This window comes from Phyllostomus discolor, chromosome 5 (assembly GCF_004126475.2).
Source record: "Phyllostomus discolor isolate MPI-MPIP mPhyDis1 chromosome 5, mPhyDis1.pri.v3, whole genome shotgun sequence".
Lineage (NCBI taxonomy): Eukaryota > Metazoa > Chordata > Mammalia > Chiroptera > Phyllostomidae > Phyllostomus > Phyllostomus discolor.
In genome coordinates, this window is record NC_040907.2 from 167,802,406 (window position 1) to 167,826,298 (window position 23,893).

General features: G+C 56.6%; 1 protein-coding gene across 2 annotated transcripts in view; it reads left to right on the plus strand.

The window, feature by feature from the left end:
• PLPP4 (phospholipid phosphatase 4) overlaps nt 1-23,893 on the plus strand; it is a 96,995-nt gene that overhangs the window by 43,692 nt on the left and 29,410 nt on the right. The window contains exons 3-5 of one of the 2 annotated variants that reach the window (XM_028513511.2): nt 2,739-2,829; nt 8,066-8,129; nt 10,005-10,129. In XM_028513511.2, the coding sequence (XP_028369312.1) occupies nt 2,739-2,829; nt 8,066-8,129; nt 10,005-10,129 (280 nt within the window). The remainder of the gene's footprint in view (nt 1-2,738; nt 2,830-8,065; nt 8,130-10,004; nt 10,130-23,893) is intronic. The other variant, XM_036027396.1, reaches the window with a different exon arrangement.

Genomic DNA, 23,893 nt, shown 5'->3' on the forward strand with positions numbered 1-23,893 from the left:
CAGTGCATCCCCTGCACCTCACAGCCGTGACCGGCTACAGTTCCTTGTTCTGGTCCCTCATGGGTCCCATTTAACAAGCAGTAGTCACTCATAAAAAGTCACTGTCTTTTTATGCCGGGCTCACTCCCAGGCTTTCCAGACTATTTTTTTTAAGCTGGGGAAACATTGACCTAAGGAAGCAATACCAGCGGAGATGTTGCTGGCCCGTGTTCATCCCGCGTATCCGCTGCTGTTTGGAGATAGAAGGAAGTGCCCCCCACCCCGTGTCTCTGTGCCCGCCTTCCTCTCGCCCACGGCTTCTCTGAAGGCTTTGGTCGCAACGGGGGAAGCGACAAGCGCTGGGTTGAACTCAGCCTGGGCTGCTGGCTTCTGGCGGGGCACTCGTTGGCTCTTCATCCCTCTCTCGCTGCCCGTCGGGGTGCTGGGGTCCCAGGAGGCCGTTGTGCTCCCGAGGGTTGGCTTCTGGGGCTCCTCTCCTGCTTCCAGCTTCCAGCCGAAAAGCCGGTGGTTGGAAGGGGCAGATGAGAAGCCCGAGCGTCTCCGTCTGCCCTGACCCGAGGGCAGCGCTGCCTGGGGAGACGGCAGGCGTGTTCCCAGGAGGAAGAAAGGAGCCCGCGTCGTGCCGCTGGGAGGGGAGGAGGAAGAGGAGGGGAGAAACACCTCCGTGCGGCCTCACGTTCCTGTCACCCAGGCCGGGGGGTGTGTGGCTCTGGGTCTGCTGGCCGAGATCCCTCGCCTCTGACGCTCACCAAGTGGGGAGCCTGGTTGTCCCGGCGCTTGGCATCGGCTCCAGGAGCCATTGAATTAAGCGCAGTGTGGTCGGGCGAGTGGGGATGAGGGTCCAGTTCGGGGCAGGAGAGAGGGGGCAGGAGGCAGAGCTGAGACCTGCTGGCCCTTAAGCCACGTGCCTGGGGCCGCTGGCAGCCCCCACGTGCACTTTTTCTGGGGCCTTTCTTTCTGTCCAGCCCGTAAGGCGTCTTCAGTTCTGTGTGCTCTTAGGTGAGGTTTGATTGTGGGGGCCAGGCGGGCAATGACCTTGGACTTAAGTAAGCGTGGGCTTCGGCCACCACTATCGAAACATCCCTTCAGTCTCGAATGTGCGAGGCAAGACCCCGAGGCAGGTTTCTCGGTCCCTGGCATTGGTGTTCTCGGAGATGCAGGCTGTCAGGCCCGCCCTGGAGGCACGTTTGAGGGACTCAGCGTCGCCGCCACCGTCCTGTGTGTGTGTGCAGGGGCAAGAGCCACCCAGTGCCGGTGGAGCCGCGGCCGGTCTCGCGGGAGGGGACTCTGAACCGGCAGGTGCTGCCGCTGGGCAGGCTCTCAGCTTGTCGGCTTCGCTCCGAATCTCTCCCCCTGCGGCCGCCCTCAGGCCCGGGTTGCACTCCTGTGCACGCCCCTGCGGGACCGGGCATGCTGTTCGCTGTTGCCACCGCCAAGCCTCTCAGGGCCACAGCTGGTGCGGGAGCTCATCAGGGTCTTTACGGCCCCTTGTGACCAGGAAGAAACACCACGGAGTGAGGAGGGGGCTTCCCGTGTGTCATGAACTGTCCCTGGAGGCGGCTCCCAGAGTGGGGCTCCCCCCCAGGGTGCTGTGAGCTCTGGCCGTCGGGGTGTAGTCGGGACGCAGTGCGTGGTCAGACGGAGGAGTTCTGCTCTGACAAAGGCATCTCCAGCCATGCTTGAGTCCCCTTAGGAAGCCCCTCTCCAAAAAGTGGCATTGTGCCAGGACACAGGTGGAGACTTCCAGAAGGGTGAATGGTATTGGTCCGTAGTTCATCACCTCTCCACCCCTCCCGCCCCCGACTGTGGGGCCCCTGGTGGATCCGTGAGATATGCAGTCCCTTCTGACAGCGTTCTCCTGAGATGTTATCATGCTAAGGAAGTAACATAAACATCTTTTTCCTGGTTGTCAGAATGTTGCAGGCAACCTCCTGTTTCTAGAATGCTGAGTAAAGACCAGGTTCGGCAGGCAGGAAACCTGGTGTCCGGAGCCTGGCCTCGCTCCTCGCCAGCTCTGTGTCCGCCCTCACACTGAGCTCCCAGCCTGGCCAGGAGGGTCACAGAGCCATGGTGAGGGTTTAAGAGACTCCAGTACCTGGTGGCACCTGAGCACAGTCCCGGCCTCACGCACGGCCGGTTCTGTACTGTGCTGCTTGCCTCTGACTCCCACCAGCTCAGCTCATGAAGCACTTGTTGCACTCCTGTGTGCTTTGGGCCCGGGAAGGAAGGGGGTGGGGGAAAGGAAGAAGAGAAACTGTGCAAAGGGGCTGACCTTTGTTTTGCTGAGGACATGAACATTCAACAAAGCAGCACCAAGAGGGCGTGCACCGCTGGGCGCTAAGCAAGTCCCACGTGCTCCCGTGTTGCCACGGAGCTGGGGACAGGCGGCCAGGGTTCTTCCACCCATCTACAGGGAAGGATGTGACGGGGCTTCCCGGCCAAAATGAGTCATTGTAATGACAGGCTACTCCTTCCTGTTTAAACATGGCTCCCCCCCCCCCATTGCAAGCCAATTATAACCTGCAACTGACCTCCAGTTTTCCAAGTTGGTGGAGTGTCTAATAAGTGTGGACATAAATCCTCCTTCTTTGTCGGAGGTCAAGGGTGTTCAGTGAGACCATTCAACTGGGGAGTCTAAACGAAGCTAACTGGAGCTAATTACCCACCAGCACCCCCCCCCCCCCCCCCCCGATGGCCGGCCGCTGCCCTCACGAGGGATTGCCTGTTATTTCTTCCAGGCGATTTCCTTCCTCACGCCCCTGGCCGTCATCTGTGTGGTGAAAATCATCCGGCGGACAGACAAGACGGAAATCAAGGAAGCCTTCTTAGGTAGAGTGTCCGCCGTTCCTCTTTCAGGGGCGGGGCCGAGTGGGATGGGATCGCTCGGTCTAAAGGAACCTCCGCTGCACCCAGCTGGCGTTTCTCTTGGCCGGGTTGAGCCCGGGAGAAACAAGACAAGATGCACTCAAGCCCTCAGGAGCTCCAAGGCACAGAAGAGAAGCACCATCTCTTCAGTGGCCGTGGTTGCCGCTGTCCGTGGTGCTGAATGTTAACGCCCCGGCCCACCACAGGCAGAAATCTGGGCCGCCCCTGCACAGCCTCAGGGTAGCTCTTGGTGGTCAGGGACAGCAAACCTGAGACTTTGTCACCACGGACTGTCCAACCTCACGCTTGTGGCTAACGGGCCCACACTCCAGGCAGGTCAGAAACCGACTGCCACGGACCCTTGGACTGATTACCATGGGCGGGAGGCAACATCGGGAGGAGCAGGTGTCTGATAGCGGAGAAGTTAGAAGCAGGCTCCGTAACTGGTGTTCAGGCTCGGGACGTGCTGGCGGTCACGCAGCTGGGGTTGGGTACGGGTGCTGCAGCCTTTGCCATCCCGACGGCATCATTGCCGATTCTCCCCAAGCCGAGCCCTGCCTGCCTGCGACAGGTGTTTGGGGATGCAGTTGTTTTCTGACCTGCACGTTGATCGAATGCTGAGTGGATGGCAGTCTTACGGGGAAAGCCAGAACTATTTGGCTTACTTAGCAACCAATGTAAACTTCCCAGCGGCCAGGTGTTCAGCTTTTTGATTATTAGGAAAGCTGAGTTATATTTATTTTTTGACATCACAGGTGGAGGGCACTCAAGCCCTCACACAGATTTTGCTGTTGGTATGTTGTGTGGCCTTAACATTCAGTTAGGCAGTACATTTGAAAATAGGCAATACCCCTCTAAAGGAGACGTTTGTAAATTATTGGGGTTTGAGGAAATGCAAATGTAGCAGAGTGCGGTCCTCGTTGTGTTGGTGAGGGCCTGAGGGTGAGGGCGCAGTCCGGGCTCGCCGAGGGGGAAGGGGTCATACCTCCCGCTCTGAGGCAGGGCGTGGAACCTTGCACGTGCACCCAGGCTCTGGCTAGGTTCTGCCTCGTTGTGAAGACCAGAATCCCTTTCAAATTAGTTCCGATAAGTTAGGGGTTTTGTTATGAGCCTACATGAGCCACCTCACAGACATCCAAGACCAGGGGGGAGGGTCAGAGGAGCCTCGTGGGGGCTGGAGGTAGGGACCTGGGCAGTGAGGGGTGGAGACACACCCCGGTCCCGACCGCTGCTCTCTGTAAGGTGTCTTCCCGGTCGGCACGCTCCGTGCCTCCTTCTCCCGTCTTGACATCCTCTCTGCTGCCCGCACCTTCGGTGGGTGTGAGGCTTGGCAGTGATGGGAGCCCCTGTCCCTTGCCTGCATGCTCATTCCACTCACGGGAGTGGGACCTCCAAGTCCCGCCTCAACCCGTGGCCCACACCTCCCAGGCAGAAGCTCTGGCTCTGCCCACCTCTCAGTCCCAGCTGTAGAAGCCACGAGCCTCTGGCCAGCTGGTAAATGCCCGCCCTCGGCCAGCGGAAGACCCCAGGCTGCCCATCTGTGCTCTCAGGGTTTGGTGGCCACATGGTCCCTGTCTCCTCAGCTGGGTGGCGGGAAGATCAGCTCTTCCAGCAAGGGCACTGGTGTCCCTCCCATGCACGGCTCCAGCAGCTCGGGCAGTGTTTGGACACATGTCACTGTGGTCCCCAGAACGTCCTGTTGGGAGCCCTCTCAGGTGCCCTGGAAATCCCCTCCCCCACTTTTCATCCTGGGCTCTCCTCTGGCACAACGCCCCCCCCATGTCGTGACGATGGGCGGGAGCTGCACGGGAATTCCCTGCCGGCCTTTGAAGTCTGGCTGCCGCTGTGGCAGTGAGTAGCTCTCCATCCCTCTCTCCAGCCCTCTCCACTCTCGGCCAGCCGCATCTCCCTGCACACCCCACGCCCCGCCTCCGGGGCATTAACAGGGAAGGCGGAGTCGCTGGCTGTTCTGTTTGCCTGGATGACTGAGAGCCTCATGCTGACCATGCTCTTTAAAGATACAGTCACTTCTTTTAGGAAGCCTTAGACATAGGGGGTGGGGGGTGATCTTTAAAAGGCAAGGAACTCAGGACTCTGTCAGCAAGGGGGGCTCCGTGCTCAGCCCTCCTCCACTCAGGCCTCTTCTGGGGACCTGGGCACCCCGAGCACCCCTCAGCTGCATGTCTGAGGTGGGCACCTTTGTGCACCTGCTGTCGGACAAGGGGAGGGAGACTCGGCCCACGCAGCCTGGGGCTTTACGGGAGGCAGGCAGAGGGCAGCCAGGTCTGGGCCACGGAGCACCCTGTTGTGGGAGGAAGGTGTTAAGTCCCAGCAACAGCGAAAGTAGCGACCGAAGCCCGGCGAGCCTCTGGGATGCTCATTACAGAGGATGCTCAGGACAGGCCACTGGCAGGCCAGCTCGCATGACACGCGGCTTTGAACTGTGTTGCCAGACACAGTCTGGTTTGTCTCTGTGACCTCCTCAGGCCCGCAGATGCTGTAAACACGGCCCTTTCAAACCAGCCTGCTGGATTGTTATTAATCAGCAGCCCCCCTCCCTGCCCAGTGAGGGTCTTCCTTTCCTGCTCGCCAGCCTCCTCTCTGGGGTCAGCGAGGGGCCCCGTATTGGTGCCCTGGGGGTTGGGCTCTCCAGATGAAAGTGATCGTTGGTTCAGTTTACGTCCAGAATGCTGCGAGGAGGTCCACCCTCGATATTGCCGCTCCAGACCCCCCTCCTTTCTGTCTCCTCTTGGATTAGAGAGGGAAGCTGCCAGCCATTGGGGTTATGTCACATGCCCACACTTTCAGGCCCCGCTGCTCGAATCTTTCCAAAGGGCTGGGCTGTGCTACAATGGGCCCAGCTGGTGCAGAGTTGGGGTGGGGGTGGCGTTTGGGACTGATGCAGCGCCCTTGAAATTCATTGGTCTCCAAGTTCCCCAAGGACTTTGGAAGGTCAGCTGGCGAGGCTTGTTCCGGAGACCGTTTCTGCGCTAATGGCCACGTTAGGACCGGGATAAGAAGAAGTCTGATGCCACCGGAGAACACAGCAGCGAGCCCCCCCGGGCCGGCCCTGGCGGGGAGACCCCAGTTGTTTCTGGGCGACCTCACGGCCTGCTCACCCTCACGGCTCCAGGAGGACACAGCAGCGGAGGGAGCCCAGGGAATCCCCCCTCTTCTCTGCGAAGGGGGCCTCTCAGCAGGGCTCCCAGCTGGCAAGAGAGATGGGAGGCCAGCATTTGAGGAAGGAAGGGTCTGTGCGTGCAGAACGTAATCAGAGGATTTCTCTGCATTTCGCGGTCTTGGGCTCAATGTCTACATCCAGGTGCCCGCTGGGCGTTTCAGTGCTGCTGCCGGGCTGCTGACCCATGCTCCGCTGTCCATCCCCCCTCCGGTGCCCCCCCCCCCCCCGCTTGGCTGCCTCACTGAGAAACCATAGTGTTCCCCCTCCCTCACTGGGTGGTGAGTTTCCCTTTGACAGAGGTCTTCATGTGAACTGGCCCCTCCCATTCTCTCTGCCTCCCAGCACTTGCTAAAAGCAGGTAGGTGTTCTGTTGTGCAGGTGTACCACAGCTTTTCTTACCTGCTCATCTGCTGATGGGCGCTGGGGCTGCCTCCATGTCTTGGCGATTGTAAATAACACTGCAGTGAACACAGGGGCGCATATAGTCTTCTGACTGGTGTTTCGGGATTCTCAGGATGTATTCCCTGAAGTGGAATCGCTGGGTCATAAGGCAGATCAATTTTTAATTTCCTGAGGAAACTCCATACTGCTGTCCCCAGCGGCCGCACCAGCCTGCGTTCCGCCCACCATGCACGAGGGTTCCCCTCTCTCCACAGCCTCACCAGCACCTGCGGTTTGTAGGTTTATCGATGTGGTCATTCCAGCAGGTGTGAGGTGATACATGACTCAGCGGTGAGAAAGGAGGAGATGGTACCTTTTGCGACAGCAAGGATGGACCTGGAGGGCATTGTGCTAAGGGAAATAAGCCAGGCAGAGAAAGACAAATGCATAAATGCCTTATGACTTCCCTTGTACGTGGGATCTAGTGAACGAGACAGACACAGACTCATAGATCCGGAGAACAGACGGACAGCGGTCAGAGAGGAGGGGGGCTGGCGGGCCGGGTGGAGGGAGTAAGCAAGAAACAAATGACACTCACAGACACAGACGGCAGTATGGTGACCGCCGGAGGGCGAGGTGGGTGGGAACAGGCAGAAGGGGGTGCAGGGGGCTTTGTGGCCATGAGTTGCTCTAGGCAGCCCCTTCCCGAAAATGTCCCCCCGCACTGCTGTTTCCCTACATGAACCGCAGCTGGTATGGAGTCGTCAGTGTTTGCCAAAGGGAGGCGGTAGCTCCCGGCTTTATCAGCACAGCGATGGAATGGGCACCTCACGGTTCTGACGGCGCGCGCCCGGCGTCTGACCTTCCGTCACGCCGACTTGCCTCTGGTGCGGCCTTGGTGCCCGAGTGTGCGAGGCCCGTGCAGCGGCAGCGCTGTGACACGTGTCCGTTGCACGCCGCGGGTGATCTGGACTTCATCCATCAAAGTCCTTCCGAGCCGCCTGGAGAAGGCCCCAGGCTGCACGTTTTAAAATACCGTGTTCTGAAAGTTCCTGCGGTTTTCTGTGGCCAGGAGCACCGCCTGGGCCAGCCTTCTCAAAGCCCAGCAAGGTCCTGGGGCTCCTCACCTTCTCGGAAATGGTGACCAGCCTGATGACAAAGGGACACCCGTTGGCAGGTGACGGGGTCCGTGAGAGACGACGTCTGAGTTTGCGACATCTGAGTTTTCGGAAGGATTCCAGCAGCAGCTGTGGTGGGAATTACGTCTGAGAGGGTTGCCAGAAGGAAATTAAAAAGTTCCCGTTTCTCGCCACCCGCAAAAGAGATTCTGCCTGCCGGGGTGTTAAATCTGTCCGTGTCAGGCCGGAGCGTGGTCGGTGGGCCCCTCTGCAGTGCGGGAAATTTCAGCCAAGGAGGCGGGAGAACGCTCAGGTCAGAGGGACCTGGGATTTAGTGGGTCACTCTCCCGAGTCTTGTCCTGGCTGTATTTTACCCTGGCCTCCCAGACTCCCTCTGCCTTTGAGAGTGTCGGTGCATATTTCTGGGGTCGTCAGTTAACCAGCGGGATGACGAGGTGGGTGGCGACAGTGAGGTGGGAGCCAGCTGGTTACTCTTCTGTCTGCCGGTTTTGTTTTGTAGCGGTGTCCCTGGCTCTCGCATTGAATGGAGTCTGCACCAACACGATCAAGTTAATAGTGGGAAGGTAAGTTCCGAAAAGAAGCGATCGGTGGTTTAGACGCTCCGGGTCATCTGTGCAGGAACCGTGGCCACAGGACGCGGTATGGGACGCATTCAAGCTCTTCTCTGATTTCTGCTGAGACCGTTGTCCTTCTGGGGCGTTTGTCCTCAGCACAGACCTTTTTTGTGCTCTGAATGGCGGGCTCCCTCTCTCAGACAGTGGGAGAAGAAGAGGAGAGAAGGGGTCACTTTCCTGCGGGTCAGGGCCAGCTGCTCGCATTGCCGGTCCGTCCACCACGCTCCCAGGGCCTCGCTCAGCAGACACCCACTCACGTGGCAGCTCTGCCCCCACCACCATGTGCAATAAGGTCACTCTCTTCAGGGTGAGAGGCATGGGCTGGCAGTTGTGTTTCCGCTTATGGCACGTTTCCCTTACCCTCCTGGGAGATGATTTCTCTTCTCCCTTTATCTCCGCCCGGCCCCCCGCTGCCCAGGCAGGGAGCCAGTCTCTGCAGAGTGGGGCAGGCAAAGGCCTGAGTTCGAGGCCTGACTCTGGCCCTGACCTGGTGTTGGCTTGGGGCAGGTTGTCCCCACCCCCCACCCCCGCTCAGCACTCAGCATGTACTGACTGCTCAGTGCAAGGCGCTTCCAGGCACCAGGGGGGCAGGGGAAGGACCAAATCGGGCAGCCCGGGACCTGATGCTGTCACATCCTCCCGCAGTCCATGCTCAGAGTTGCCGGGGGCCTCTAAAAATGCTGATTCCCAGGCCCGGTCTGCTCTGAGGTTTGGGTTCAGTAGGTGAATAAGTACACTTGCATCTCTGATAGAGTACTGAAATTGACTATGGATATAGATATTGATAGATTATCATTGGGCCCAGATCCCAGAGCCGGGGCAGGGGTGGGGTCCGGTGAGTCAGCGTGTGTGACCTGTGACCCGATATCTGTGCAGGAAAGGGGCCCTGCGTTGGCGGCGGGGGCAGAGCCTTGCCCGTTCTGGGGCCCTCGGCAACCAGGGGTCGCACTGACATGAAGCGGTTGGCCTGCAGCCACCACATGCCCCTGGGGGTGTCCTCGGTTGAGTGAGGCTGGCAGGCAGGCGCCTGAGGGGTGGGGGGTGTAGGCACAGGGATCCAAAGCTGTGGGGGTCCGGAGCTGGTCTTTGCTACTTACTGGTTGTGTGTGACCTCGGGCAGGGGTGTGAGCTTTCGCAGCCTTTGCTTTTGTGTGAGTAAAAAGAAAGAAGTCCGGGGATCGGCCCCAGGGCATGGGTGCAGTGCTTAGCACTGTGTCCGGTCTCCAGCAAGTACTCAAAGTGGCCGTGGCTGTGGCCCCAGGCTCCGCCCCACCCCGCCGGGTCTCTCCCACCACACTGGGTGGCCGTGGGCTCGGCGTCATGGAGCAGGGCTGACTGGTCCCCTCTGTGAGGTTAACTGAGACTTGCTCTCGGAGGAAGGGCAGTGGGCCATCCAGACCCAAGATGAAGGGGCCTGCACAGCCTGGAGTCTTGGACCCTGGATGCAGCCTCTGCCCGCAGGGCCCGAGGCCGGGGCAGGAGCTGCCTGTGACGTCACCAGCACTGAGCTCAGTTCCTCCTATAGGGTGTGAACCTCAGCCCCTCACCTTCGGGTAGGTGTGACCTCCCCTCTTAGGGATGTGGGAGCATGGCCTTCCCAAGGTCGGACAACCAGTAAGTGGCAGAGCGGGAGTTCCGACTCAGATCTCCCGGACCCCGAAGCCTAGGCTTTGCCCAAGACCGCCGTGTGTGGGGCTCTCGGCGTGGAGCTCGGGTGTTGGTGGCAGAAGGAGCTGGGGTCGGCCGGGGAGGGTGGGGGTCAGCTCGGGGCTCGTTGGCGATGGCAGCGTTTTATATTGAAAATGTCCATGGTGTCTTTTGTAGACCTCGCCCCGATTTCTTTTACCGCTGCTTTCCAGATGGAGTGATGAACTCGGAAATGCACTGCACGGGGGACCCCGACCTGGTTTCCGAGGGCCGCAAAAGCTTCCCCAGCATCCACTCCTCCTGTGAGTTCCCTGCCGGGGGCTGCCATTGCCTGTCATGCTTCTCGGGGAGGTCAGGTGGCGGGCGGAGTGATGGCTTGTGAGGGCTGGGCACAGGTCCTCCGTCTCCACCGTCGGGGCCTCGGCTTACAAACAAGATCTTCATCCAGAAGTGATAAGCCTGTGAACGAGGCTCTGGAGTTGACAGAACTTGGGGTGTGCTGGATTTGCAGGCTCAGCAGGGTGTGACACGTGACACTGGACCCTGTGTCCATAGGATTCCGGGACTTGACCTTGCCTGGGAGGTCACTGTGCTCACTGGGACCGTCTGTTTTTTAGCTCAGTGTTCGCTCTAGTTTATTCCTTCAGTGAAGGTGCTGTGTGTGTGTGTGTGTGCACCCCTAGGTAGTGTGTAAATGTGTGCATACATACACACTACACACAGTATCTGTAATCTGATTGTAGATATTCCAGCTGAGACCAGCCTTAAGGCCAAGGTGAAATAATGTGAATGAGGTGCAGTGGGGTGCAGAGGGGAGAGCAAGGTCTTTGATGACGTGCGAGCGTTCCTGGCTCTGGGGCGTCACGTCTCTGAGCCCCGGTTCCCGCTGGTAGAAAGGGAGGACGGTGCCTCCGTTCCTGGTCGAGCTGAGGGTCAGAACACGTCCTGGTGACCGCGGACGTCCCTGGGGCGTGTGTGGTGCCTAAATGTTCACGTGCTTCGTCTTGTCTCTTGTCTAATCCATCTGTCAAGTACCTAGTGCAGTGCTTTAAGCAAACAGCGGTTACCATGTCATCATTTATCCCTGGAGCTGGGGTTTCCAGAGCCTCCTGGCTCCTCCATTCCGTCAGAGCTTATGGAACTTTGGTGCCAGGCACTGTGCCAGGTGTGGGGGGCACGCAGGTGAATATGCTACGGCACGTGTCCTGGGACCCCCCCCCAGGCTGTGGCAGACTGGAGGTGTGTGTCGGTGGCTGTGGGGTGAGGGGAGGAGAACTACAACCGCAGGTGACCGCGGGAGCGGACAGGTGTGGCCGTGATCCGCAGCCCTTGATTCCCCCGGGGACTGGTCCTCTTCACCTTGGGCGAGCCTGTCTCCTCAGTCCTTCCTGTTTTTTCCTGAGTACCTACGGCGCACCCCGACGGTGCCTGGGTCAAGGAGCAGTAACTGGAGGCCCTCTCCCTCACGTGGTTGCTGGACACTTCGCTCAGCGCCCTGGGGGGCTGGGTCTGGCGGCAGTGTCCAGGTGCCGGGTCCTCTGAGCGGGAGGGGCCGGCGGCCTGCGCGGCAGCCTGCCAGGGCGGGTTGTCTCAGTGGTGTACACAGGGGCGGGAGGCTCCAACGGACTCAGTGTCTCGTCCGGGGACACTGAGCAGACCCTCACACCAGCCCCTGACATGGTAGTGTCTTGGGGAACTTAGTGATGAAATACAACGATGTGTTTACAGTCCACGTTCATGCCAGTACATAACCCGGCTTCTCCTCTGGTTTGTTGGAGACTGTGGGGGGTTCAGTGGTGGCCCCCAGAGATGCCGGCTGGAGGAGCACCTGCTGCGGAGATGCTGTCTCCTCGTCGCCAGGGCTTCCAGCGCCGGCAGTGGGGCCCTGGCCCGGCTTCCACCCGCTCTGCCTCTCTGTCCTTGTGGGGTCAGTCAAGGTGTCTGTCACTTCAGGGCAGCGCTATCCCCTCAAAGACTTGGTGCTGAGCTTTAAGAGCCTTCACAAATTAAAAGCAGCACAAGGCGACCCCCTATGGGAGAACCTTCCTCCTGGCTTCTGGGCGGGCCACTGAGGACTGCAGCCCAAGTTAGTGTCTGCGGTTGCATCTGAACCTGGGAAGAGAACCGCTTCCACGTGACGAACTCCAGCTGGAAGACGGCCGGGCCGCGGAGATTAGGGCGCAGGCCCCACCGGAGTGTTCAGTTTAGATGCCCGGCCGCCTCGCGCGTCAGAAGCTTTTTCCGACAGGGCTGCCCGCCAGCTGCCTTGTCACTGTGTGGCCGGCGTCCCGACAAGCTTTTTGACGGAGGCTATTACTATCTTTTGCTTAAGACTCTGCTTAAAACGTTACAAATTGTTATTACTTGGCAGACATAGTATCCTGCCTGTCCTCTGGGCATAGGCTTTGATGGTGGTACTTTCATTCCCTCCCTTCCTTCCTTCCTAACTCCCTCCCTTCCTTCTTTTTTAAAGGACGGGTCAGTGGTTGCCTTGCAGGGGATGTTTTCTGGATTCTTACTGAGCTACTAGGAAGCCCAGTGGTTGGTATGACGCTTCTGTCCTCAGAGGAGGTGGTGGACCTCGGGGGTGACCTCCGTGGGCTCCCGCTTTGACACACACACCCTCCCTTCAGTGAATCAGTTTGCAGGTTGTACTTGAGGGAGTGGACACAGGCGTGCTGGACCAGGGGTCTCGTGAGACGGGTCCCCGAGGCTGGGGAGGCACGGGCTGGTCTTCGCTGTGTTTACAGGTAACTGGAGGCTGGAAGGTGCTTGATGTCCACATCATCCTGGAGAGCGGCCGGTTTCCTTTGAACTTAAGATCAGATGGTGATTTGTTTTTGAAACAAGAGATCTTGTTCTTAATCTACCGTAAGCGGTCCAACTGCACTCCCCTGCAGTGGTCACTCGGCAGGCTGTCCACAAACAGCGTGTCCCCGTGGTGGCCATCTTGTGGGACTTGCTCCGTAAGGCGGCCTGAGCCGCCCTTGGTCGGAACAGCAGAGACCACCGTTTCAAAGAGCGAAGGATTTCCTTCCGACAGTTTTCGGGAAGCTTGGGATTGAACGTGGAGAGATGTAATGTAGCTTTAAAGCAGGGATATTCTGAGAAGAGATTTATTTTTTATTGCACGATCTCAGCTTTTGATTGTGTGTTGATTACTCTTCCAGAAAGAGGATAGAGTTTAGAGAGAAAAATAGGAAAAAAAACCCGTAGTTATTAATGCCAGTGGGGCTATTAAGAAATTTCTTTCCTGTAAAAATGGTGGGAACGATACCGTTGTCCACGGGTTGGCAAATGACAGCACATGGGCCCAATTGGGTGGCTGCTTGCTTTTGTAAATAAAGTTTTATTGGAACCGAGAGATGCCTGTCTGTTTGCTTGTTGTCTGTGGAGGCTTTCACTTCCTAGTAACAGAGCTGAGTAGCTGCAAAGGAGACACGGCCCACAGCACGGAAAAAACAGGTTGTCCACGCTCCCAACAAATGGTGTTAAAGAGCGTTGCTTCGGGGGTTGGACTTGGGCTGGGGGAGGGGTGCAGAGGGGAAGCACAGAGGATTCTTAGGGCGGTGCATATAGTCTGTATGGTCCTATAATGATGAACACGTGTCATCATACATTTGTCGAAACCCATGGATTGACTGCAACACCAAGAACGGACCCTGGGTTAAACTGTGGACTTCGGGTGAATTGATGTGTCAGCGTGGGTTCATCCCTTGTAACACACGGTGGGGGTGCTGGCGACGGGAGAGGCCGGTGCGGGAGCGGGAGGTGTGTGGGCAGTCTCCGTGCCTCCTGGACTTGGCTGTGAACCTGAAGCCGCTGTAACAAACTAAACACAAAGCAGTTCTAAAGCCAGACCCACGCCCTTGGCTTGTGCCCATTGGTGTTTTGTTTTTAAACGGCTTCCGTGCAGCGTGAAAGGGGCATTTACAGGATAGTCAGCGCTTGTGGGGTGTGTTTTTTAAAGGACGAACTGGAGTACTTGCTGGCCCAGCACTCGAGGTCAGTCCAGGAGGTCAGACATGGTCTGTGTCCCCTCTGGGGAAGGACAGACACCAGGTGCTTTAACACGGCGCTCCTGGGCTGGGGAGCTGAGAATTCCGGACGGGGGACGGGGGACAGCCCCGGGGAAGAGAAACCCTTTCTCCCGTCGTCTCCCAGGAGGGCTCAGATGACCCGTGTGTTCCGAGGTGTCTTCGTTCTTCAGCTGCGTTCAGAGTTCTGGGTGGGAAGTCATTTCCGGGCAGGACTTGAGTTTTCAGTGCACTTGAAATGAACTTGAAGCCTGCTGGAACGACCTTCCTTTGTTTCGTTTTTCTCTTTCTCTCTCTGGAAGCTCCCAGGACCCTTCCTCTGCCCGTGGTCCTCTGAGGTTTCGCGATGATGCGCCTTCTACTGGGGTTCTTTTCCTCTGTTGTCCTGGCCACTTCGTGGGTCCTTTAAGCCTGAAACTTCATGTGCCTTCCCTCTGCATTCTGTGTCTTTTCCCTGGGTCCTGTCTGAGACAGATGTTGAATCTGCTGGATTGGTCTTATCTTTTATTTCCTGTTGTCTGCTGCTTTGTGTATTTTGTTCCTCTCTCTGCGACATTTTTAAAATTTTATTTACCAACCCTGCTATTGAATTTTATTAGGGTTTACGTATACATAATGTATATTTTTTGATTTTTGAGAGAGAGAGAAAGAAAAACCTCAGTGTGAGAGAGAAATATAGATTGGTTGCCTCCCATATTTTATCTGACCGGGGATCGAACCTGCAACCTAGGCATGCGCCCCGATCGGGAATCAAACCTGTGACTTTTCCGTGTACCAGCTGATGCTGCAACCAACTGAGGACACTGGCCGGGGCTGATTTTTATGTTTTTAATTTCCAGCAGGTCTTTCCTGAGCTCTGATCTTTCAAAAAGCATCCTGTTCTTTTTTCCGTGGGTACACTCTCTTCCCTGTCTTTGTTTGCAGGTTCCATCAGCCCCCACCTTCTGTTTATTTGCATCTTCTTTTCACTGAATACCTGGTGACCCCCAGCTGTCTGCTCTTATTTAAGGCGGAGCCACGGAAGCTAACTGGGCAGAGCTCATTAATTGGGCTTTGTTGCAGGGTGGTCGGGAGTGAGCCGGGCTCTCACAGACTGGCCCTGAGCGTTAGCATCTGCCCTTCACTTTGAGGCTGTTGGATTCCACAGGCGGAGCCTCCCCAGGCTCTCGCCCTGGTGTACATGAGCCTGGCATTCTGGGAGCCTTGCAGAAGGGGCTCGGGTGTGCACAGGTCACTTTGCAGACTGCCCCTTCACCCCCTGCCTTCCATCTGGTTGCTCAGCCCTGTTCTCTGCTTGCCTGCTCTTCCCAAGCCCAGGGCCTCAGCCACTCAAACCTCCTGTCCTCTTCAAGAGGCAGGGAGGCGGCGGCTTCCTGGTTTGCAGGTTGGGGGGGCAGCCTGGAGAGTGTGACCGTGTTTCTAGGGGCTTTGCACCCACCTCCCTGTTTCCCGCCACTGGCAGTACCTGGTGCCTGCCGTTCAAAGCTGTGTGGGGTCCTGCCTGGAGGAGAAGGAGCTTCCCCACCCCCCGCCCCGCCCCCTGGCACCATCCTCTGCAGACACAGCACACTCTCCTCGTCTCTGCGAGTCAGGGTCACTCTGCCATCTGCTTGCTGTCTCCCTACATTGTGCTGTGGAGTCGAGGTTCTTCCTTGTAAGAAAGGACGTGTCTTCTTGTCGGCAAAGCCAGAGTTCCCCAGAGATGCAGAGCCAAAAGGACGTGTGTAAGGGGTTGGGGGGGTGTTATTTTAAGGAATTGCCTCCCGTGATTGTGGCATCTGGCAGATCCGACATTCACAGGTCAGGCCAGTAGGTCTGGAAACACAGGTCAGGGGGTGATTTGGCGTAAGTCCGATGTCCTCAGGGCAGGCCTTCTGTGTCACACGCAGTCTCCAGGCAGAATTCCCTATATGGGGACCTCAGTCTTTGCTCTTAAGGCCTTCATCTGACGGGACGAGGCCCACCAGGGTACGCAGGGGCAGCCCTTCACTTAAAGGCCACCGATGGGGACTCCTGACCCCACCCAAGATAGACCTTCGCGGCAGCACCTAGGCTGGTGTCGACCGAAGAGCTGGGCACCGTGGCCTAGCCCAGCGGACAGGCGAATGTAGCCATCGCCCCGTCGTTCCTGCCTTTCCTATGGTTTTAACACCAGACACACCTTCCTTACAGAGGTACCATCTGTTAGAAGGGTCTTGTTCGTCCTCGGGGTCGCCGTGGCGGCAGAATCCATAAGAAGGGAGTGCGCACACCGGAGGGAGGGTCTTGCAGGCGGGAGGTCCGGGAGTTTGCGTTTGCTGAACGAATCCCCGTGGGTTGTCCCTTTGGACTGAGACATTGTCACAAGGCGTCATCTCTGCAGACCAGCCAGGTTCAACTCCATCAGGCATGGATACTCAGCATGGTAAACCAGCTGGTCCCGAGAGTAAGTCACGCGGGGTTCAGTGTAAAGAGCCAGGAGACGGGAGCGCCAAGGAAATCACAGGATTCGTTTGCTTTGCATCCGTTTCATGAAATGAAATTGCTCCCCGCAGATGTGGCTGGTAGCAGGGAGGCGCACAGCACGCCACCACCTTCTTCTTTTAAAAGCAGTGTGCGATGGCGTGGGCCGAGTGGGGCTTCGGTGCCACCAGGACAGTTGGCTCCACCTGCGTGGTTTCTCCGGAAACCCAGATGCAGAAGCGCCCGGGCTCCCTGTCCTGTGAGGGCCATCGTCAGATCTGGCAAGGGCCCCTCAGAGCGTTCCGCTTCGATTTGTGAGCTTCTACGTCTCAGGCTTCCGAGACGCCTTCAGAGGTTCAGGGAAGCAGCCGCCCTGACTTCGCCGCGTCTGCCCCATCCCAGTGGAGACGCCTTTGAACGCTGAAGAGGCTTTTATGGGGGCACAAAGCCCTGCCGGGGGGATGGCGTTAAGGAGAATCAGGCCACTGTGTGGGATGGTGTTTTCCAACCTTCCTTTCATTACCACCCCCTCCTCCATTTTCCGACTATTTTTCCCTAGTTGCTCGTCTCTACCATGACATTTCAATGCCCTAGACAGACTGTACATCTGTTTGCATACCACGGCCCTTTGCAGGCCTCCTGCAAACGATGGCAATGTCTAAGGTTTTCTCGTCTCCCCAGGAACCAGTCCTCATCCCCTGGGGGTGGGATTGTCCGGGTGGAGTGGGCGTGCTCTGGGCCAGGGGTGGTTCTCACCACAGTTTTGCCCGGACGGGGGCGCAGGGGCCGTTTAGTCACTTCCGGAGACACTCTTGGCCGGCACCATGTGGGTTGGGGAGTGCGAGTGGTGTCGAGCGCACCGAGGCTGGGGCTGCTGCCGACACCCTGCGGTCCACGGGACAGTCCCCCCAGCAGAGTATCTGGTCCAGAGCGTCCAGTCCATCGTGTCCGGGCTGAGAAGCCCTGTTCCAGGGCACTTAGGCGAGCATGGGGGAGAAAGGGATCGCATACAAGTTCAATTCATCCAACTCTGCAAGTTCCTGGTCTGAATAAGGAGAATCTTTTTAGAAATGAGGACTGTTTAATTAATCAAAATACTCTTCCCCAAAGACTTGGCTCACTGTTTGATGTCTGTGGGGAAGAAAACCAGGGTGGAATTAAAGGTTATAATTAAAGGCTAATACCTTTTTATTTCTGTCTGTCTGAACTTATTATCATTAAAAACATCCAGACCCACAGCACAGAAGGCAGACACCTAATGAATGTGCGCGTCCCAGACACAACAGCTGCCGTTCCGGCCGCCTGGTTTTCTCTGTCCATTCCCTACCGGCACTCAATGACAATGGCGAATTTTTAAAGTTATTTTAGCATTTGAAGGTAAGACTTACATGGAAATGCACGGATCATTCAGGTCTGACACACGGACACACTATGCGACCCATGTGCCTGTCCCCAGGCAACCCCGGAAGGCCCCTTCCTGTCTGTTTCCGGTCAGCCTTCACCCCCTTAAGTCGGCCCCTGGCCAGGGTTTTAACTTCAGATTCACTGTGTGTGTGTGTGTGTGTGTGTGTGTGTGTCTACCAGCTTTTATTCAGTTTAATAGTCTGAGAATTCTTCCTGTTCCGAGGTCTGTCCAGAAAGGATCCAGCCGTGTACTATGAGACACAGACATTTGTTGAAAAAGATACAAGAAACGTTGTACATAGGACGGTGGCCCCTTGGTCCCCTTCCAAGTAGGCACCTTGGGACCTCACACGGTTCTCCCAGTTGTCACTAGTTGCCCTGTTGTATTTTCCTGAATCTTATCAATGGTCTGAAATTGCTTCCCTTTCACAGGTGATTTTAGTTTGGGGAAAAGCCCGAAGTCACAGGGCACCAGACCTGGGCTGTAGTGGGGCTGAGTCACCTGGGTGATTTGATGTTTCACCAAAGAACTCTGTATGACACGTGGTGCATGAGCAGGTGTGTTGCCGTGATAAAGCTGCTGATCACCAGCTGCCCATAGCTGTGGCCTTCTGAGGCACCCGCATAGTTTCTGTGGAGGAACGTTCAAGCTTGATGCAAAATCTGATGCAGTTTCGTTGCTCTACTCACTCAGTCATTTTGAATGTGACGGCCACACAGGACACATGCTCACTCCACAGCATCTACCGCCCCACTGACTAGCACAGTGAGGTTGTCCTTGTTCACGCATGTGCATTCCAGTCCACGCTCCTTGGCTGCCAGCCTACCTCAATGTCTTGCAGGCCATTCTCATTATATTAACAATGGCTGGTCTTTTTCTGGACAGAGCTCATATATCAGTGATTTGTTCTCTTTTATTGCTGAAGTGTATTTCATGGTAATCAGTATTCCACAGATTGTCAATCTCTTCTCCTTTTAATAAACATTTGGATTGTTCCCAGTGTTTTCAGTTGCCGGGAAAGCTGTTACAAATATTTGCGTTCAGTTCTTTTAGTGCATTCTGTTGCCACGTTACCTTTCCTGAGTGTCCGAGTGGCATCGCTGGGTGACGTGTGACGTGTTGGGCACACGGCTGACTTGCACGGACACTGGCGGTAGGCTCGTGCACGTTTGCGATGGTCAGGCACTCCTGATGTTGCGACCCAGTGGTCATCGTGAAACACCCTCTACTCATCACTTTCTCTCTTCCTATGTCACGTAACGACTTCCGGACGCGAAGCCCAGGAGCCGAACGGTTGTGAAACATTTTCGTAACGGAGACCTTGTTCATGGGCCTTGGTGATGAAATGTACTTGAACTAGAAAGGAATTGTTGGGTAGACAGCTGTTTTGTATGGGCTTCTTTTATCACTGTTTCAGACCATTGACTTTTAACTCCGCCTTCCAATTTGGACCCAAGGATTATTCGAGATGTTACATGTGTTCTAAAAATAAAAATTCAAATGACTGCGTGTCCTCTGTAATAGACCTCTTTGGGGGATCTGGAGATGAATGGATTGGTGTATGGGTGGAAGGAGGTGGAAAATGAGTCGGCAGTCGTGCGCCCACAATGTTTTCACGAGCCCCCCTCTGCGGAAGTCGCCCAGATCCTGAGGTGGGTGCCCGTCCTCACGCTGGGGCGCCACCATGGAAACGTCGCCTTCTGGGTGCAGACCCACCTGCCCCTTTCTTGGTGTTTTCTCTGATCACATCTAGTGTGCACATCTGAGAACCAGTGCGGCTTTCCTTCCCCCTTTCGGACAGAACTCAAAGGCACACAAGCCATTCCCACTGGGGTCTCCGCAGCGAACGTTTCATTCCGGTTTGCTTCCCGACGCCTCCCGGTGGGTGGGGGGCCGCCTCCCGCCTCTGCTGGCATCGGCTTGGGAAACGCAGGGTCACTTTAACGCTGGCTGCAGCCAGCCTGATTGGGAAGCGAAGCCTGCCGGAGGAAAATGAAACCCATCGTTCCGCAGCCAAGTGCGGTCTCCGGATGATCCAAACCAATGCTCCTTTCCCTCTGTCAGCCCCTGGCGCCCGCTGATTAGTGCTAAGTAGCACCTTCCTTTTGCGCCAGCGGTAGGGTTGGCACTGGGGATGTGGAAGCAGAAAAAGCACGTCGAGACTTTGAGGAGGTCGACGTCCTGGAATGATGCCGTCAGCTCACCCCGAGGCGTGCATGGCTCCGGCGGCTTCCAGGGCACCTGAGGGACAGACCGTCCGGCCTCTCCAGCACAGCCTGCCGGCCTTGCACGCCCTGACGTTGCAGGAGGCTGACGAGCCATAGGTAGGTAGAAGTTCGCTTCTGGCCATAGGTTGGTCCCTGTCATAGGATCATCTCCCTCAGTTTTCTGGGTCATGAGAAACTACAATTTTTCATCAAAAAGAAAGGAAGGGAGGGAGGGAGGGAGGGAGAAAGGAGGAAGGAAGGAAGGAAGGAAGGACGGAAGGGAGGGAGGAACAGAAGCCCTTGCTTCCTTTGTAATTCACGCACCACCTAGGCGTGGGCGGAACGTGACTCCAGCGAGGCCTGTCCAGATCCCACGGGGACTAGTGACCTTGTGAAAAATACGGCTCATGTTTTTGTCCTTGACTCATACGCCCTTTCGGTCAAATGTTCACACATTTCGGCTTGAGCATTATTTACCACACCTGACAAATAGAACAGGAGTCCACTTATTTCAAAAGTGTCCCCTCCGGAAGAGAAGAAACTGGAACAGTGTCTGCGAGAGCCCGTGTGTCCCGGAGCTTTGTCGTCCAGCGGAGCGAGGGGTCGTGTCCTGCCGTCCTTGGGCCTCCGCTGCTGAGACGAGTGAGGGGCCGTCTCGTGTGTCCCCAGTCTGGCCTTCGTTTCTCACGGTAGCTTCGGGCACACTCCAGGACTCTGCAGGCGCTTTAAGAAGCATCCATTCGTCCGTTTCTTTAGCTAGTCTCCCATTTACTCAACGTGTGTTTCTCTGGGTGGGACGGGGGAGGCGACAGTGGCGAGTGGGACAGACACGCCCCTGTCCCAGGAGGGTCTGCAGGGCGGGGCCACCATGAGCTCCTGCAGCACGTAATAATGCCAGGTAGGCAAAGGCTTCCCTTCCCCCAGCAGGTGCGGCCCCAGGTCTGGCCACGGCGAGCAGAGCACAGCCTGCCTGGTCAGCTGGTCACCCTTGGGCCGCAAGTGTTCCGAGTGACCCTTCTCAGAAGCTCTGGCGGACAGCAGTGGACATTAAACAGATAATCACACCAATGGCCATTTAATTAAATCTTGACATGGGCTGGTAGGAAACATGTATAATATATAATAATGAAGTGGTGTCTCTTGCATAAACAGAGGCATCTGGGACAATTAATTGTGAAGGAAACGGGAGCCAGGCCCGGGGAAGAGGGGCTGAGAGCGGTCCCGGCCGGAAGAGCCCCGAGCACACCTGCCCCTCGGCGTGTGTGTGTGGTGGAGAGGACCGGGCCTATAGGTCATTTATGGCTGGTGGACTTCTGGTCTACCTGCTGCAAACCTTCGTTTGTTCCTCCTTCCCCCACAAGCCCGTGACTGCATGTGGCTGGGTGTCTAGAGAATGCCATCCGAAGCCTGAGCGTGGGCGGAATAGGATGTGTTTGCTTTTACAATCATTAACTTGCTCTATCTGATCGGACTGTCTCATGTCCAAGAACACTTCTACGCTGGCGGTAGTGAAGGAAGGATTATTTTCAGACCCGGGCAGACCTGAGTCCGGCCGGGCTCGGTTACTCGGTGATGGCGCGGTCTCAGGCGAGTCACTCCACGCCTTTGAACCTCAGTTTCCTCATCTGTGCACAGGAGTGCTGACTAACCCCCGCCCTCCGAGGTGTGTGTGTGGGGGGAATTTAATGGGATAACTTACTGCCATTCCCCCTTGAACTCTGACTCTGGGAAAAGCCAGAAAGCTCTGGGCTCTGTCCCTTGTGGCAGATGGAGGGCCAGAGTGGAAATCTGTCAACTAGGTATCCGTGTGACAGGTATTTGAATACACAGGTATCTGTTTGAATTTGTTCGTTTCCAACTCAGTGAAAGAGCAGGCTACAAATGTATCACTCCAGTTTATTTCCCAAAGGAAAGGTCTGTGTTTGATTTTTACCCTCTTAATCACTTCCTTTCTGGTGTGTGTTTTGCTGTGAGAGGTGCGTAGTACATCAAGCAGCATTCCTCTTGTGTTGGTTCTCACCGTATTGATTTGTTTCTAAGTACAGATCTAGACACTTCAGAAACAGTGTCTTCCAGTTCTTCAAAGCAAAAGTAAAAACATCAAAAGTATATTTTTCCAGTCGTGCTTTGCCGTGCGTTTAAGAATCATGGCACACCATGCCAATCAGTCTTGAAAACCAGGGTGAGTGCACCAGAGCCCTCTCTAGAGCTAGGCACGGGGCACGACCACGGTCAGGGGCTCAGCGCTGCACTGTCGCCTGCCAGCCACAGGCTTAGAAGTGGGGAGGCCAGGGACCTTGGTTAACGGTCACACCCACACCTGGAAAGGTCCCCAAGTGAGGCCGGCCGGCGTGTCGGCCAGCGAGAGCCCAGACAAACTCGTGGAGTGCAGTGCAGTGCAGAGGCCCGTGGGACGTGGGCTTGCCCATGATCCACCTTTTCATTTACGTCCCTCCTAGGGATGAAATGCTGACCTGGGTCAACTTCCCGGACCCTCCGACGCACGCTGTGCCATCTTCCTCTTCAGTTCTGGCACCCAGGGTGGCAGTGGGAGCCCCAGGGCTCCTCCGTGGCACCAGCCATGAGTGTGCAGGGATCTGCGTCACTCATGATGATGTAGCCATTCCTTTCATTGTTGGTTGGGGATTCGAACCAGGGGATTTTCCCGCGCCAGGCTGGAATGGAGCCGAGGGAGTCAGGGTCCCCCGAGAAACAGAACCCGTGGTGTGCATGTAATGAGATGTATCGTAAGGAGCTGTAATCAATAATGCATGTGATTATGGTGGCTGAGGAGTTCCGTGATCTGCTGTCTGCAAACTGCAGGCCTGGGGGAGCTGGTGGTGTAACTTCCAGTTCAAGTTCAAAGGTGTGAGAACTGGGAGCGCTGATGGGGTGAGGCCTCCTAGTCCAAGGGCAGAAGACCGAAGTTCCAGCTCAGGCTCTCGGGCAGAGAGAGGGCAGCTTCGCCCTCAGTAGGTTGGATGATGCCCTCCCACCCTGGGGAGGGCGGGCTGCTCTCTGCACCCACCAATTCCAATGCTAATCCAGAAACTGCGGCTAAACGGCGGGATCCCACCGCCTGGAGTGGATAGCCTCACACCGGATGGCAGCTTCTCCCTCCAATGGGTGAAATACCGAAGCCAAAGTCGGGGCCACCCATCATTGCCTCTCTACGGGGTAGAACACTGGAACCTGACTTGGTTGCAGGGCTTTGACATTTTCCATCTCATTCTATCTGAGAGTGTTTCAGGGAAGTGTCCAGAACTCGATCATTTCTGGAGCTCCCAGTGCACACACTTTTGTGCTCAGGAAAGCAGTCTGGCTGGTGGGCCACATGGACCGTTTTGACTGAATTGACAAGTGGCCGCTCCTGCAGCTGCTTTTCTTCTCCCAAAAAGGAACTGACTGAATCCACGTACTGTGGCACTGCAGAACATGAACCCACGTTCACCCCTGGACCTCATTTCCCCCAAGTGGCAGGTTTGCTCGGTGATTGGGGAGGCCTGTCAGCTGGGCTGGTTTCCACACCTCTGCAAGTTGCTCGCTGGGTGACGAGGACTGGAGCTGGTGGAACTGATGCAGGAAAAGTCTTTGAAAACTGCCACACACAGAGCGGGGATCCTGCCCCTGAAGTTCTCCTCTCCTGCTGCTTCGTACAGAATGGGCAGAGTTCCGCTGAATTTGAGGGGCGTGCGGCCACTGGGGTTCTTAACACCCACGTTATTGTTAGGTGGGCCTTTGCGGCTAGGAGATTGCACGGGGAAGCTGATGTACGGCCACGGGTGGACCCCCTCGGATGTCAACCTGCTCTCAGGCGTCCATTCGGGCCCTGGGCGGGAGTCTGTCCTCCTGGCTCGGCTCTCACCGGCTGTCGGGGGCTGTAATGTGACAGTGCAGTGCAAGCACGTTGCAAATTGATGATGACCCGCACATCTCGAGAAAGACGCAGGATTCTGTGGAGCCAGTACCTGCTGG